Source organism: Acomys russatus, chromosome 8 (assembly GCF_903995435.1).
Source record: "Acomys russatus chromosome 8, mAcoRus1.1, whole genome shotgun sequence".
Classification (NCBI taxonomy): Eukaryota; Metazoa; Chordata; class Mammalia; order Rodentia; family Muridae; genus Acomys; species Acomys russatus.
Window position 1 is genome coordinate 40,598,617 of NC_067144.1, and position 16,798 is coordinate 40,615,414.

The following is a 16,798-nucleotide window of genomic DNA, read 5'->3' on the forward strand; positions in this document are numbered from 1 at the left end:
CACTTATTTGTGGATTTAAGGACCAACATTTAGAGTGCAGTTACCATTTATATGTGTTTTAGCAAGTGGTAGTATTAGGCTCTCCTCTAAGACCTATAGTATCCCCTGCTACCTGTAGTTGGCTGTTTACTTTTTGAAGAAATGTTTTTAATTTCTTGTATTTGTTTCCTATTGCTTTCCATGCTGTTTTAATGCCTTTATTTCATATTATTTTCACTTCTTAACTTGCTTCCTTGCTCTTTTTCCTACTATTATCAATACTTCCTACTAGTTTTGTATATGTATATTTTGGCTCTTATGTATGTGTGAATGTTCATACACGTGTGTGCGCACATATACAGAGGACAGTAGACCACTCAAGTGTCATTCTTTAGGTACCTTCCACATCTTTAGTTGGAGCACAGGATGTGTCATTGTCCTGGGGCACTAGGCTCTCTGGTCTCTTTCCTCCATCCCATTTGTCCTTAAGTCCACAAATAAGAGTAATTCTCACTGATCATCAAAGGTCCCTTCAGCAGCAGATAGAATTACAGAAAGCCAGAACTGATCAAAATCCAGATATCAAAACTGACTATCCCCCGCATCTCTCTCCCCAAGTCTACCTCTACTCACATCTCTTTCCTTATCCCTATGTCTATGCCTATTTTGTTTTGTTTTGTTTATTGACACAGGCCCTCACTGTGCAGACAAGGTCCCAGATGACCTTCAAATTCAAAGTACAGGTATTGTTTGTTTGTTTGTTTTTGTTTTTGAGACAAAGTTTCTCTGCATAGGCCTGGTGACCTAGAACTCACTCTGTAGACCAGGCTGGTCTCGAACTCAGAGATCCACTTGCCTCTTCCTCTCAAGTGCTGGGAATAAAAGAGTTCACCACCATGCACAGCTTCTTTTACTATTCTTACTTTTATATCTCTGTGTGTCGGCCTCCACCTCTCATCTATTTTTATATAATATATGTTTGATTTTTAGAAACAAAAATGCACACAAAGAGAGAGAACATTGGTTCTCCTGTTCTACCACTCTCGATTTTATATGTTTGAGACAAGTCTTTACTAAATCTGGAGCCATCCCCATGGCTAGTATGCTCTAGCAATCCTCCTGTCTCCATGTCTCCCCCACAATAGGAGGGTTATACATGCATCAGGCCACTCCCAACTTTTTAATATGGGTTCTGGGGAATTGAACTCATATCCTTGTATTTGATCAACACACAGTCTTTTCTTCTGAACTATCTCGTTGGCCTACTGCTAATTATCTTTCATAACTCATATTATTTTTATATTCTCCATTAAGATATGAAACTAGCCTGGGACTATTTACTATTTGTTTTAGATTGTATGCAAAAACTATGAGTAGAATTTTAAGAGTTATGTCAGTTACGTCCAAACTGTCAAAATAAACTTTAAGCTGACTTTAGTAAAGACCATGCTCTCATTGCACAGTTTTAATTAATTTCAAATAGCTCATATTTGCTAGGACTAAAAATCTCTAAAGAAACAGACTGATGTCAGACCTGGGAAATTCTCTTAGGGTTTGCCTGAAGCCTTTAAGTTTGCAGGGTGAGGTCCATAGCTATTATCACCTGTGAGTAGCACGTGGTCTTCATTTCTTCCATCTCAATTGATGTGAGATAAAAGTACAGAGGTTTTCTTAAATTATGAGACCTTCACTATAAAGAAAACATGTACTTTCAGAAAGCACACCTCAGTGAATTCAAGGTAAGGGAACTATTCTAACTTTTTACCTGGGGTATAGGCATAACAAATGTTTACTTTTCTCATTTTAAAATAAATGTTCTTTTTTTAAAATTGTGACTCCTTTCTTGACTCTGTATGTCATCTCAAAATTCAAAGATATGGGAAATCAAGTTGAAGTACAATCTTGTGGTCAGTCTCATTTTATGATGGTAAGGAAGAATCTCCAAATATATAGGTAAGATGACAAATTAATCACTTAAATAATTCAGGCATATTTTAAAGTAATTTTAAATAATGCCACATACATAACATGAAATTAACATTCTTCAACAAGGGAATTTCTATTGATGTCTCTCAATGTTTCCTTACCAGAGAACAAAACCATTTTGGGCATAGAATCTGTATAATTCAATTTGTCAATTAATGTGTCCCAGTGAATCACTAAGTATTGAGAGGTAGTAGCATTATAAAACAAACTGAAATGTAATTCAAAATTCTAGACTGTAAGGTTTTTCAAGGTTTAGAAATGTAACTAGAAAAGGAAATCCATCTTCACAAGACTCTAATGTCCCATGGCACACCTTAAAATGAATAATTTTCTAAAGATACAAAATCAGAAAAGTCAAGTTAAATTTTTTTTAAGAAAACTTGTTCATAAGGTAGGCACACCAAGATTTACTTTGTAGAGACTTCCTTATAATACAGACAATGAGGAAATAAAAAACTGATTTAAAAAAGCTCCATTAGGGTACTGAAAGCAAAATCACCCATCAAAATAAAGTTGGGAGTATAAATCCTATCTCTCCTCAAGGACATGTTTCACAAAGGTAGACTACACCTAAGCTCAAAATACTTTCAAGGTAATAAAGGTGTTCAAATACATATAAAAAATAACACAATGTAGGTTCAGAGAGTGTTCAAGGAAAGGAACAACAATGAGATTGTCTCAAAGTCAAAATTCTTTAAAAACAAAACAAAAAAGGGACTGGATGTTCAGGTCAGTGGTAGACAAGACAATGAGGAACAACTCTAATTAAAAATCACATGTAAACTAGCCTTACAATGCAGAGGAAGGATTTAGATATTTAATTTTTAATGGGATTAATGACATAGAATCAGTATTTAGAGAAATGTGTATGAAAGGGGATGAAGAAAGTGAAAATTGTTATTCCTTCAACTTTTTGGTAATTTTATTTAGAGATGATAACTATACATTCATTAGTCCATAGTTGTCATTGTGCAATTCATAAAAATAAATTTAAATTATGGGCAATATATTTTCAAGGAAAAAAAAAGCCCTTTCCCACTGAATACATTGAGAATTTGAGTTAAATAAAACACATTGATAGACATTTTTATTCTAAATTTACTTCAATGATCATTAACAAATCTAACATCTAAATTATTTTAGAACAACAGGTCAAATACACATGTCCTAAATGCATAAAAAACACCAGTTTTACTTTAAAAAGTCCCTTCTTTCAATTGCAAAAGTATTCCTGTAAGTTTTGAGATAAAATTTGAGATCATAGATGTCAACATTTATTGGGAATAAATTCTCTCAGCAAGTATAAGTTGCTGTATTCCAGAGACAACAGCAAGCGAACAATGAAAAAAAAACTTCCCTCTTATACAAAGAACACATAAGCAGGAAATTACGATCTCACCATCGTCATTTTATATTTTCGTGATTTCAGTAGTGACAGACAAGGTGAGATGGCTGAGAACAACTCTGTGACAAATGAGTTCATCCTCGTGGGATTCACAGACCAGCCAGGCCTGAAGACCCTGCTGTTCCTGGTGTTCTCCGCCATCTATCTGATCACCATGGTGGGGAATCTCGGGCTGGTACTCTTGATCTACATGGAACGCCGTCTCCACACACCCATGTACATCTTTCTGGGCAACCTGGCTCTGATGGACTCCTGCTGCTCCTGTGCCATCACTCCCAAGATGCTGCAGAACTTCTTTTCTGTGGACCGAAGGATTTCTCTCAATGAATGCATGGCACAGTTCTATTTTCTCTGTCTTGCTGAAACTACAGACTGCTTTCTGCTGGCAGCTATGGCTTATGACCGCTATGTGGCCATATGCAACCCACTGCAGTACCACACCATGATGTCCAAGAAGCTCTGCCTTCAGATGACCACAGGAGCCTACATAGCAGGAAACGTGCATCCTATGATTGAAGTAGGGCTTTTGTTGAGGTTAACTTTCTGTAGGTCACATGTAATCAAGCACTTTTTTTGTGATGTCCTCCCATTATATAGAATCTCCTGTACTGATCCACATATCAATGAAATGATTTTACTTATCTTGGCGGGGTCAATTCAAGTCTTTACTATTACCATAGTTCTAGTGTCTTATTTCTATATCCTTTTTACTATATTCACAATGAAATCTAAAGAGGGTAGAGGCAAAGCTTTATCAACTTGTGCATCCCACTTTCTGTCTGTGTCAATATTCTATGGATCTCTTCTCTTTATGTATGCCCAACCACATTCAGTCAGTGAAGGAGACAAAGATATACCTGTAGCTATTTTTTATACCCTTGTAATTCCTTTATTAAACCCTTTTATTTATAGTCTAAGAAATAAGGAAGTAATAAATGCGATGAAAAGAACCATAAAGAGGTGAATCTGTAGCATTAGAGAAAAAGGAACATATTCTTTGACAGTTAAAGTAGAAACTGTCTATTTCTAAATCACACATCATGAGAAAGTACTAAAAAAATAAAATTTGATCAATTTATTAAATAATAAGAACATTTGAATAAAATTAGTTCATAATAAATTATGTTGAAACATGCTTGAAATTCTTAAGAATAAATTAAAATAAATTACTTCAACTATTGAAGTATTGGAATGTATCTAGTCACTGTTTTCAACACATCTCATTAATTGTAGGAATAAAGTTAGTATCTATTTACTATCATTAGCAAGTTTCTCAATTTCATATCTTAACATTTCAAACAAATTATTAACTTTTATCTGTAATCTTATCTTAACAGTGTCATCAATAGAAGATAATGCTTAGGGTTCAATTTAATTTTCAACTTGAAATTTGTACTTTCAACAGATTATATTTCAACATGTACTCATCAAAATATTTACTTTATAACAAGTTATTTTCATATATATTATTAGTCATTTTTACTCTCACATAGTCTGAACTAAAATATATATGTAAGACTTATCCATCTGTGCTGAAATTGTTGTGTTTTATTTTTTTATTTATTTGATTATTTGCCCATTGTACATGCCACTAAATATATCCATTAAGACAGTTTTGTATCCTTTTTGGAATTATCAAGAATTACCCAAGAATGTACTATTCATTTGCTACAGTTTTGATATTTATCTCATTGACCTATTAGGCATTATTTTATGTTACACTTGAATAAAAACATCATATATACAGAAATACTCAGTAGTTTTCCATCCTTACTCTAATTCAGACATGAGTTTAGATCAATACTGCCTTTTCTCTAGATGCTTGAAAGCTGGGGGAATAGAGATTGTCTTTAAATGCTTCAACCCTATACAAAAACTACAGGAAACTAAGGAACCCTGAGAACAAAAGAGAGAGAGAGAGCCTTCCCCACAGAAGAAGACACTAGTTGGTTATGCAGTACCAAATGGTCTGCACTGAAAGAAATATTTAATATATGTATAATAAACAGAGTATGCAGGTTATAATATATACTTATGAATATATACTCTTAATTATATTTGTATTCTATTTATAAACATATGTTATATAAGAATGTATACAGAGAATATATATATATTCACAATTTTCAACACATGTGTGCAGAAATAGATGATATTATAATGGTCAGTAGACCAATGGATACATAGAAAAAAGATAGATGATAGACAGATGGTTAGATTTATTACAATAATGATACTTAATAAATGTTACAAAAATTAATAAATAAACAGAATATAAAATTGAAATACAGCAGTGTGGGTACATGAGAGGGCATAGAGGGAGAAATAAAAAAGAGGAAATGAATAATAAAATTATAATCTCAAAAATATTTTTATAAAGGTCTTGGTTATTAAGTAGCATTAAGTAACAAGTTCAAGTCAGTCTTTGAGGAAGTAAGTGTTTCAGTGGAAACACAGTTTGGGAGACATCTTTTCTTAGTCTAACTAAACAGCCCATCCACCAGCTTGACCTGGCCATGTTCAGGGCGTGCATCTCAATCTGTCCCAATGTAAGTAAGACCAGGTTATCACACCAGACACACAGGCAAGGAAAGAAGTCCACATCCCTAGATCAAATAGCAGCATCAAAAACAACATGAATGGACAAACAGCATCACTCTTGTTGAACCCATTAGTACTATAGAAGAGTTCTCCAATAAGAACTGCCTATATGAACACCAAGACATACGATTAAACAGAATAATCATAAATGTTATAAAAATGAGAGAATTTAAAGAAAACACAAAACAATATTTCACTGAAACCCAGGAAGATGACGAAAAATGTTTGAATGATGTCTAAGCATGGCTGTGAAGATTAATAAAATTCAGAATTTGAAGTTCTGCACTTCAGTTCCCACTAGCTGAGGAATCATAATTAGATATCTCTTAAGTGAGAAAATATGTTAAATACCAAGATTTTATAGTATCATTTTCAAAATGTTAATGATGCTCACTATAGCAATAGAAAAATTTATTCCAAAAAAAAAGAAATAAACTTAGTAGAGGCCATGTTTCTAGATGAATTGTATGTATCTAATACCTCCAACGTTTTCCTCATTAAGTAAATAGAGGCTTAAATATCTAAAGTGATAGAAGAAAAGGAAGGGGAAAATGAAGGGGAGAGGAAGAAAAGAATGAAGGGACAGAAGAAAGTAAAAAGTAAAAGAGGAAAAAAGAGGGAACTTTAAAGAAGACAAAAAATTTTCACTGAAATTCAAGAAGATGACAGTAAATGTTTGAGTGATATCTAAGAAAATGAAAGTGCATGGATGAATGAAATGAAGAAGATAACCCAGTATTGGAACACTAAATTCAATAAAATTTAGAAATATTGAAGATGGTTCAAACTAAAATGAAGATAGAATTAAAATCATCAAAGTCTCATTAAGAAAACTTGGGGAAAAAAAAAAAAAGAAAAGAAAAGAAAAGAAAACTTGAGGCACACAAAGGCAATGCCTCCTGAAGACCATGTCGGCTGCCCATGGACCTTTTCCTTTCTCTCTGTTACATCAGACCCAATCTTCAGGGTTGCCTCTACTGCTGCAATAGAACACTGGCCACAGATTTTCCTAACTCGATGTCGATAGCATCTGCAGATCCTACAAACCACCCGTTCAATCTTCCCTCTCTTCCTTGTTGCTGTGCCTAAGGCCCCAATTTAGATGGATACCCCTTGCTCAACTATAAGCCATGCCTTCCGGATGATGAAATAATCTGCTCGTTGACTTTCTCTACCCTCTTTTTTTTTTTTTTTTATCAGACCCAATTCTCAGGGCCATCCCAGCAACGCAACAGACCATCTCCACAGGCCTGCTCTTCCTCAAGCTTCCGACAGCAGCAAGCATTCCTGGCAATATAACAGCTGAGCAGGTTAGTAAAAGAGACAACACAGCCAACAGACTCTCTAAAAATTTAGAGTAAACAGAAACCAAGGGATAAAACACTCAGCCAACAAAGAAAAACCCAGGAATCAACAGCTAATACTACAATCACCCCAAATCCAGACTCCTAGATGCCAGCATAAGAACATAATAATAGCTAGGGCAATATGTCTCCATGAAGATGAGAGGTACTTTTATTTTTAATTTATTTTTTACATATGCATTTATATGATTCCACATATATACAATAAACTACCTATAGCAAGAATAGCCATTACACAACCAGGAATTATATAAATGTTACAGTCTTAGGGTTTGGCTATTTGTATCTAACCACCTTGAAGAAAATATATTTCCTATATTGGTGCATCTAAATTTCTGAATGTAAATGAATCTACATCACATCTTCTCATTATCAACTTAAAACATCTATCTAGACCTTAAACATCTTAACCCCTAAAGAACTAAGCTTCATTGTAAAACTAAGATACCTGGTCTTCAACTCCATCAGACTTGATAAGGAACAAACTTGATTACCTGAGTAAACCAGGGGTACAGGTTAGTAGCTTTCCAAATGAGAACATGACAAAGACAGTATTTTATGTTAATAGTCACCCAAAACTCTTTATTATTTTGGAGCATCTTCTTCAACCTTCTGGCTCCATATATCTGACAGACATATTTGTGAGGCAGGAACTAATGAGGACTTGCTTACCTTGTGTTGGCAGTGTTCGGCTGTTGACTCTGCCTGCATCCAAGCTTGCCCCTGTTTAGGCAGAATTCTGTCTGTGGTACAAGTGAGGAAATATTGCCCATTGGCTTGTTTGCCACAATTTAAGCCATCTCCATAAGGATGTTCTTTGATACTCATCATCCTCTTTTAGGTAGGCTGGTTGTTACCAGGAGTTAACCTGTCTCATTGTCAGTGAATCTTAAAATAATAAAAATCTTTTAAAATGTCATATTCTGCATGTGTCCGAGGTTTTTGAAGACCTTATCTAACTATCCTACCTTATAATAATTGATCTGATCTCATACTTATCATGGTGGCCTTCCTGTACTCCACAGTGTCTCAGGTCCCTGGATCGGGTGCCACTTGCAGAGCCTGCTCTGGAAAATATCAACTAGTACCTGGATATGGGGCATGAGGCTAAAGAAATAAAAAGATATAGGAAAAGATAGAAAAGTTCTTTATATAATTTAGATATTTGCCCTTTGTCAGTTGTTAAAGATCTTTCCCCAATTTGTGGGGTATTGCTTTGTTCTTTTGACTGTGTCTTTTGCCTTATAGAAGCTTCTCAGTTTTATAATGTCCCATATATTAATAGTTGATCTTAGAGCCTGAGATGTTGGTGTTCTGTTTAGGAAGATGTCTCCTGTGCCAGTGAGTTCGAGGCTCTTTCCCACTTTTTTTCTAACAGATTTAGTGTGTCTGGTTTTAATTTGAAGTCTTTAATCCACTTGGACTTTAGTTCTGTAGAGGGTGATAAATATGGATCTATTTGTATTTTTTTACAAGTAGACAACCAGTTAGACCAGCACCACTTGTTGAAGATGCTGTCTATTTTTCATTGTATGATTTTGGCTTCTTTGTCAAAATCAAGTGTCCATAGGTGCATGTGGGTTTATTTCTGAGTCTTTGATTTGATTCCATTGATCAACCAGCCTATTTCTATGCCAGTTTTTATTACTGTTGCTCTGTAGTACAGCATATAGCTTGAAATCAGGGATGGAAATTTCTCCAGAAGATCTTTCATTGTACAGGATTGTTTTAGCTATCCTGAGTTTTCTGTTTTTCCATGTGAAGTTGAGAATTGATCTTTCCACTTCTGTCAAATATTGTATTGGTATTTTGATAGGGATTGCTTTGAATCTGTAGATTGCATTTGGTAGGATGGCCCTTTTATTGTATTGATTCTCCCAATCCATGAGCATGGGAGATCTTTGCATCTTCTGATATCTTCTTCAGTTTCCTTTTACAGAGACTTGAGGTTGTTTTCATATAGATCTTTCACTTGTTTGGTTAAATTTACACCAAGATACTTTATATTATTTGAGGTTATTATGAAGGGAGTGGTTTTTCTAATTTCCTTCTCAGTCTGTTTGTCATCTGTATACAGAAGAACTACTGACTTTTTGAGTTAATTTTGTATCCTGCCACTTTGTTGAAGTTGTTCATCATCTGTGGGAGTTCTCTGGCAGAATGTTGAGGGTCATTGATGTATACTATCATATAATCTGCAAGTATTGTAGTTATTCTTCCTTTCCTTTGTATCCCTTTATCTCCTTTAGCTGTCTTATTGCTCTAGCTAGGACTTCAAGTACTATATTGAAGAGAAATGGAGAGAGTGGACAGCCGTGTCATGTCCCTGGTTTCACTGGGATTGGTTTACGTTTCTCTCCATTTAGTTTGATGTTGGCTATGAGCTTGCTATAGATTGCCTTTCCCATGTTTAGATATGTGCCTTGTATCCCCAGTTTCTCTAAGACACTCAACATGAAAAGGTTTCTTCTTAAAACCAAATGCTTAAATACATGAGCTATTGGGGAACATTTTCTTATTCAAACTACCACAGACACCAATATTTTATGAATTTTAATAGCTAAATCATCTTGAAGCAAAAATGTGATAGAAAAATTTTTTGAAAAGTCAAGAAGATGAATCCAAAATTCTATGGAGATATCACTAAAATATTTTTTAAAACTTACAGAAAACAAAACGTGATATTTTTATCTTCAATAATAAAACAAGTACTTTGTAAGGTCTAAGTCTTTTTCTTTAATAATTTCTTTGGGGAATCCACGGCTTGCTTGCTTGTCAGACTATAGATAAATGGAGTTAACACAGGAATTATGACTGTGTAAAGCACAGAGTCTATGATATCTTGATCATCCACTTCTTGAGATGGAGGGAGCACATACATGAAGAGAAGAGGCCCATAGTATAAAGACACAGATAGGAGATGGGCACCACAGGTGGAGAAAGCCTTCCTTATGCCTTGGACAGACTTGCTTTGCAAAATTGTAAATAGCACTAGTGTATATGATACAGCAACAATCACAATGGTAAAGGCTTGAATTAACCCAGCCAAAACAAATACCAATTGAAAATTAATAGTAGAGTCAGTACAAGAAATCTTTAGCAATGGAATAATGTCACAGTAAAAATGATGCACTATATTGGAATTACAGAAGGTTAATAGAAGTAAAAATCCCTCATGTAATGTAGCATGAAGAATTCCACCTACAAAAGTTAGGACTAAAAGACACATACATAGTCTATTAGTCATAGTCACTGGATACAGTAAAGGTTTGCATATTGCTATATAGCAATTATAAGCCATAGCTGCCAACAAGAAACATTCTGTAGTTACAAAGACTGCAAAGGAAAAAAAGTTGTATCATGCATTCAGAAAAGGAAATAATTTTACTAATCTGTAAGAAATTGAGTAACATCTTCGGTGTCACCGTGGATGACAAACAAGCATCCACAAAGGACAGATGATTAAGGAAGAAGTACATGGGGATGTGAAGGTGAGGGTCATTCCAGATGAGAGTGATCAGACCAAGGTGCCCTACAATAGTGATGAGATAGATTACCAGAAATAACAAGAAAAGGTGTAGTTGGAGCCCTGGATGATCAGTGAGCTGTGTAAGAACAAATTCTGTCAGACAGTTGAATTTTTCATTTCTGAATCCTCACAGGATATCCCCTGAAATGAAGCACTTGAAAAAGAATGTTCACTAGGATTTATAAGTCAACTATCAGGAGAGTACTTTTGGTATAGTCTAAATAGCCATATCAGCATGGCATTTTAATTTCATTTTCTATTATTCCAACTTATAGAATATATTTGAGGAAACTGAAAACTGAAATATGAAACTATTTAATTATTAAAATATGATGAAATAATATGGTTCAATGTTGCTCATATAATTACATGTGGGTAAAATGAACAGTCAACATGTGAAATGACACTATTAGTAATGATTAGGATAAAAGATAAGGTTCTAAAGGTTTTTAGACTACCAAGTTAGTTGTTTTTCACATAGTCAGTGTGGGCATAAATGTCAGTAAGAGAGATGTATGGCTTGCCTTCTCAGTTTGTGCTAATAAGTTGAAATTGAACATATAGAAACATTTACAACTTTGTAGTATGAGGACCCTTTGCACATCCCAGTAATGTTTGTGAAGAGTCCAAATCGCCCCATGGATCATCAGACTTTTGCATTGTGAATATCTACTCACAGTAGTCAAGCCTAGCTTGAAAAAAAATAGAATTGCTCCTTATAATACTGTGCTGATCACAAGCAACACTCCTGACAGGTTTAGGCAAAGGATTTTTTAGGTCAGTATACAAATGAAATACTGGGGTGGTCCCATGAAAGTCTTCACTTACCAGGAAAGTAGGACAGAAGGGAGGACATCCTATTGGGTCTCTAGATGATAGAAGCATGGGAGAATGGGGAAATAGAAGGATCCAGAGGATCCTAGAAACCTACAAGAAGAACATTATGATGGGTGGATCTGGGCCCAGGGGTCCTGCTCAAACTATGGCCACCAGTCAAGGTCAATAAGTGCAATAAACTTTGAACCCCTACCCAGATCCAGCTAATGGACAGGACATTCTTCACAGTTGAGTGGAGAGTTGGGACTGACTTTCACATGAATTCTGTGCCCCATATTTGACCACATTCCCTGGATGGGGAGGCCTGGTGGCACTCAGAGGGAAGATAGCAGGCTACCAAGAAGAGACTTGATATCCTGTGAGAATATACAGGGGGAGGAGGTCCTCCTCAAAGTCATAGGAGAAAGGAGTAGTGGAAAAATGGGAGGGAATGAGGAATGGGAGGATACAAGCGATGGGATAACAATTGAGATGTACTATGAGTAAATTAATAAAATATATTTTTTTTAGAAAAGAAATGCTGGAGATCCAAGATGGCGGCAAGCAGTGTGGACCGCGTTTGGAGGCTCCAGTGAACAATTCAGGGAATTGCACAGATTTCTGAGCCAGGAACACCGAGGTCCGAGCATCACGGCAGCGGGAGTGCTCCATGGTTCGGAGGAACCAGAGTGCAGAGGATCTGCATGCCCTTGCACACGGGAGGAGTGTGGATTTTCTCTGATCGGAGTGGCAGCGGCAGAGGCAGCAGCACCAGCGGCACCAGCGGCGGTGGCTGAGGTTTGCAGCTCATAGCCTTCTGGTGGAGGTGATTGGTGTGGTGGCTGGTGGGAGTTGCTGCGGCAGAGGGGACTCAGGGCAGGATTTGGGTTGCGTGGAGTCTTTGGACCTAGACTGGACTCGGCGGACAGTTCGGCCCCAGAGTCCTGGGTACTGGCTCAGCCCAGCAAGCAGTTCTGCCTGAGGCACTAACTCAGCTTTGGCCACAGCTCCCCTGCTGTGGCACAGGCGTAGTGGAGCGCTCAGTTCCACACTAGGCACCACCTCAGCTCAGCGGCACTAACTCAGAGCAACCGTGGTTCTCCTGCTGTGGCGCAGGCTTGGCTGAGTGCTCAGTTCCACCCTAGGCGCCACCTCGGCTCAGCGGCAGCTCCCCTGCAGTGACACAATCTGGGCGGAGCACTTGGTTCCACCACTGGCACTAACTCAGAGCAGCCGCAGTTCTCCTGCTGTGGCGCAGGCTTGGTGGAGCGCTCAGTTCCATCCTAGGCACCACCTCAGCTCAGCGGCAGCTCCCCTGCAGTGACACAGTCTGGGCGGAGCACTTGGTTCCACCATTGGCGCTAACTCAGCGGAGCCGCAGTTCTCTTGCTGTGACGCAGCCTGGACAGAGCGCTCAGTTCCACCAGCTCTAAGACTCTGGTTGGACACAGTGTGCTGTTTGAATCCAGAATTCCTGGCTGAGATTGGTGGACAGTTCGGGCCCTGAGTCAATAACTGACCACAGCATGCACTTTGGGCCAAAAGGCCCTAGTTGAGCTTGGTGCGTAGTCCCAGCCCAAAAATTATGACTGGACCCTGTGTGCATTTTGGGCCCAGAATCCCTAGCTGGGCTCGGCAGACGGTTCAGGCCCTGAGAATCTAGCTGAGTTCAGCCCATGGTTCGGGCTCAGTGTTCCTGGCTGGACTTGGCAGGGAACACAGAAGGCTGTGGATACCTTGGTCTGACCCAACGCTCATTCAGAGACCCAGAACAATTGCAGGATCCACAGCACAGGGGGGCTGAAGATCACTGGCTGTGAGAGACCAGAACAACAGGGCTAACCTCCTAACATCCACACCAGTGAAGCTTTGAGCTCGCAGCCTAGGGAAATCGTGAGAAAACAAGTGAATCTATCGTCAGACACCCTCCATTCAACTCTGGAAGCTACCCAACAAAAACAAAGACGGCAAGATGTCTAAAGGACAGCGAAAAAGCATACGCAAAAAACATTTGACCATATCCCCTGGAGTGGGAGACCTGATGGCACTCAGAGGAAGGACAGCAGGTTACTGAGAAGAGACTTGATACCCTATGAGCATATACAGGGGGAGGTAATCCCCCTCAGGAACAGTCATAAGGGAGGGGAATAAGGGGAAAAGGGGAGGGAGGGAAGAATGGGAGGACACAAGGGATGGGATAACCATTGAGATGTAACAAGAATAAATTAATAAAATAAATAAATAAATAAATAAATCAAAAAAAGAAATGCTGGCATGTCTACTTGAGGAAAGGACCCTTTCTCAGTTCTTGGTGAGTCTTTCTTGGGAATCTAGGATCTTAGAAAACATGACTGTCCCCAAAAGTTGCCTTGGACTTTTAGTTTTCAAAGAATGAAATTCAGAGAGCAAAGTGGAAAGCTCCAGAGAGTAGTTTATTATTGCATATTTGTAGGTGAGAATCATGAATCAAGGGAGGAAAGCAGATGAAAAGAGAAAAGAGATGAGGTAGCCAAAGCTAGAGGGGGGAGGGAGAGAAAGAAAGAGGAGGAAAGAAGAAAGAAGAGAAGGGAGAACAGGAGAGAGGGCAGAGGGACACAGAAAGAGACAAAGTCATCTTTTCTAAGGGTGGAGATAGCATCCTGCATGTGGACTTTTTTAGTAAAGACAGAGCAGAAGACCCAGAAGTTGTATTAAATATGGAAACAGGATTGGCCTTATTTGTTCTTGTTGACTTATTTGAAAAGTAGCAGTAAAGCCATTGTTTTTGTGTACAGCTCAGGAAAAATAAGACATAGAGCAAGCCTCACCTACTTTACAAACTATTGTGACCCTATGACTCAGCAACTCTACTGCTACTCCAAGAGGCCATAGCTAAGGGAGGCACTGCTTGAGGTTTTTGAGAAGTCTTTGTAGATTAATAATAGTCTAGATATATATGAACTTTAATCCAATGACATGGTTGCTCTAGGAAGAGATCACATTTAAACACTTTTTAAGTCTATATAATCTGGCTGTTATATAGATATGTCTTTGTATGCATCTTTAATCCCAAACAATAAAAGTAAAATTAGTTTATAGAAGAAAACAGGTATGTTTGAAAATGGCGTCTAATTGCAGGGAGGGCAGACAAAGTATTATATCAGAGAAAAGATTTGACAGAATCAGAGATAGGATACACCCAACTCTCACAAGAACAGACTAAAAAGAGAGGTTTAATAGCAGCACATGGAGAGAAGAGTAGGGATAGAGTAGTTGAGTGGGTGGTTTGTGTGTGTGTGTGTGTGTGTGTGTGTGTGTGTGTGTGTGGCTGTGTGTGTGTGGCTGTTTTTAACAGGACAGTTTTACAGAGACAGATGGCAGAGAGGACAAGCTAGGCACGGGTGAAGACAGAACAAGCTATGAGATGAGATGGAGTCAGAAGTGTAGAACATATTTCCATATTTGAAATTAAGCAGAGCAATTTATCCAAGAAAGACACCATATTGAATCAGTCAGTTTGGAGAGGAGTTTGGCCAGAGAAGCCAAGTTGAACCAACCAGCTAGAGCTCAGAAAGATATAGAAAGGGTGAGCTTATTTAGCAGTAAGTCCTGGAGGATGAAAACACTCAAGGCCTAGGATAGCAGATGGAAGCTGGAAACTACAGCCTTCAAGGCTTGGTTTTGCAGAAGATTAGAGATTACAGAGGCTAGAAGCTTCTAGGCCTAAGTCTGAGGATAGTTAGAATAGAGAACAAATGTTCTGGGCTCATCCCAAGTAATGTATTTGAGCAGCTTGGATACAGCTCTCATGTTATACCCTCATCTGAGGAAACAAAGGCAACTACACCAAGGTCTTCAGGACTTTACTGCAAAACCTGAAATCTTTGTTATAAATGCTCAGTTTTTGATAATATCATCTTCACTCACAATGGGCCTTAATGAAGCCTGAATTCACCACCTCAGGCTAGCATGTGAACATGTGACTTCAGTTCCATATCATGAATTGTGGTTATCTGAAATACAAGACCTTAGTTGGACATCATATTAAGGAGTTAAAACTAGGCTAAGAGATATTCAGGTTACTGATAATATTATTTATGTAAATGTCCATTTCAACTTACCCATAAGATACTGGCAAACACTATAAGGCTATCAAAATGCTATTACCTCCATAATTTCAATTATTTCTTTCTTGGTTTATAGAGGCACCCTAATAATAATATATGAGTGTGTGTAAAAGGGAGACATTAAGGAAGTTGCCCTATAAAGGAGTGACAAGACCCCTACCAGACACTACAGACTAGCAAATACAAATTCCAGTGTAGGACTAGGTTACCTGTTTTGGAGCTGTTGAACAGTGAGGTCTTCTAGATCATCAAAGATTACAGTACATCATGGTATAATTGCATTGCGGAACAAAACTGTTCAAGTCAAGTATAAAGAACAAAAAGAGAACAAGAAGGTGGGATCTCACAATCTTCTTCAAAAGGATGCATCTGTTGACAAAATCTCCCACATAACCCATATTTTTAAGTTCACACAAACTGTCAATAGCCCTACATGACAGACCAAGCCTTTATGTATCATGAACAACCTCAAAAATTCCAGGATGAACAAATATAGAATGTGGGAAATTAATATTTTTGATACAGTCATGAACGCAGATAAGATCATATCACAAAGAAACTCTGAATTCATACAGATACATACATATGTATACATGTCTCGTTACATCTCTCTACATAAATGAACAATAACATCCCACTAACATTTAATCAAGGTAACTTTAATGCAAAACCATGGCAAAAATGTATGAAAAGGAAGAGAGTGTCAACAGAAGGTAGAAATAAGGTTGCAGTGTGTACACACTGGTGGAATAATGTGTGGGGTGAAATTCTCAATAGCCAATTCCAGTGTATGGAGAAGAAGAACAGAGGTGGGGCTGACGACATCTCACTCACTCTGCACTCAGGATGTGTGTGAGGCCTGTAATCAAGGTCAGTGCAAACATAAAGCACACATAATTTCACATCTGTCCAAAAAAGTCATTAGGGATTGTGACATCATATTCACCATTATTAAAGCTTAGATTATATACATTTAAAACAGTTTCTTCAGCTACACACTCTAATAACGCTT

The 16,798-nt window shown here is 37.7% G+C and overlaps 1 protein-coding gene and 1 pseudogene across 1 annotated transcript; one reads left to right on the forward strand and one right to left on the reverse strand.

The window, feature by feature from the left end:
- The first annotated feature begins 3,413 nt into the window (after positions 1–3,413).
- Positions 3,414–4,334, forward strand: LOC127193119 (olfactory receptor 5K3-like). Its single transcript, XM_051150452.1, has one exon. It carries the CDS (start codon positions 3,414–3,416, stop codon positions 4,332–4,334), a length of 921 nt encoding a protein of 306 aa, XP_051006409.1.
- A 5,723-nt stretch (positions 4,335–10,057) lies between these two features.
- Positions 10,058–10,981, reverse strand: LOC127192987 (olfactory receptor 186-like; annotated as a pseudogene).
- Between the last annotated feature and the right edge of the window lie 5,817 nt (positions 10,982–16,798).

Excerpts from the sequence above, each read along its gene's own strand:
- LOC127193119 (XM_051150452.1), top strand. The coding sequence starts at position 3,414 with ATGGCTGAGAACAACTCTGTGACAAATGAGTTCATCCTCGTGGGATTC.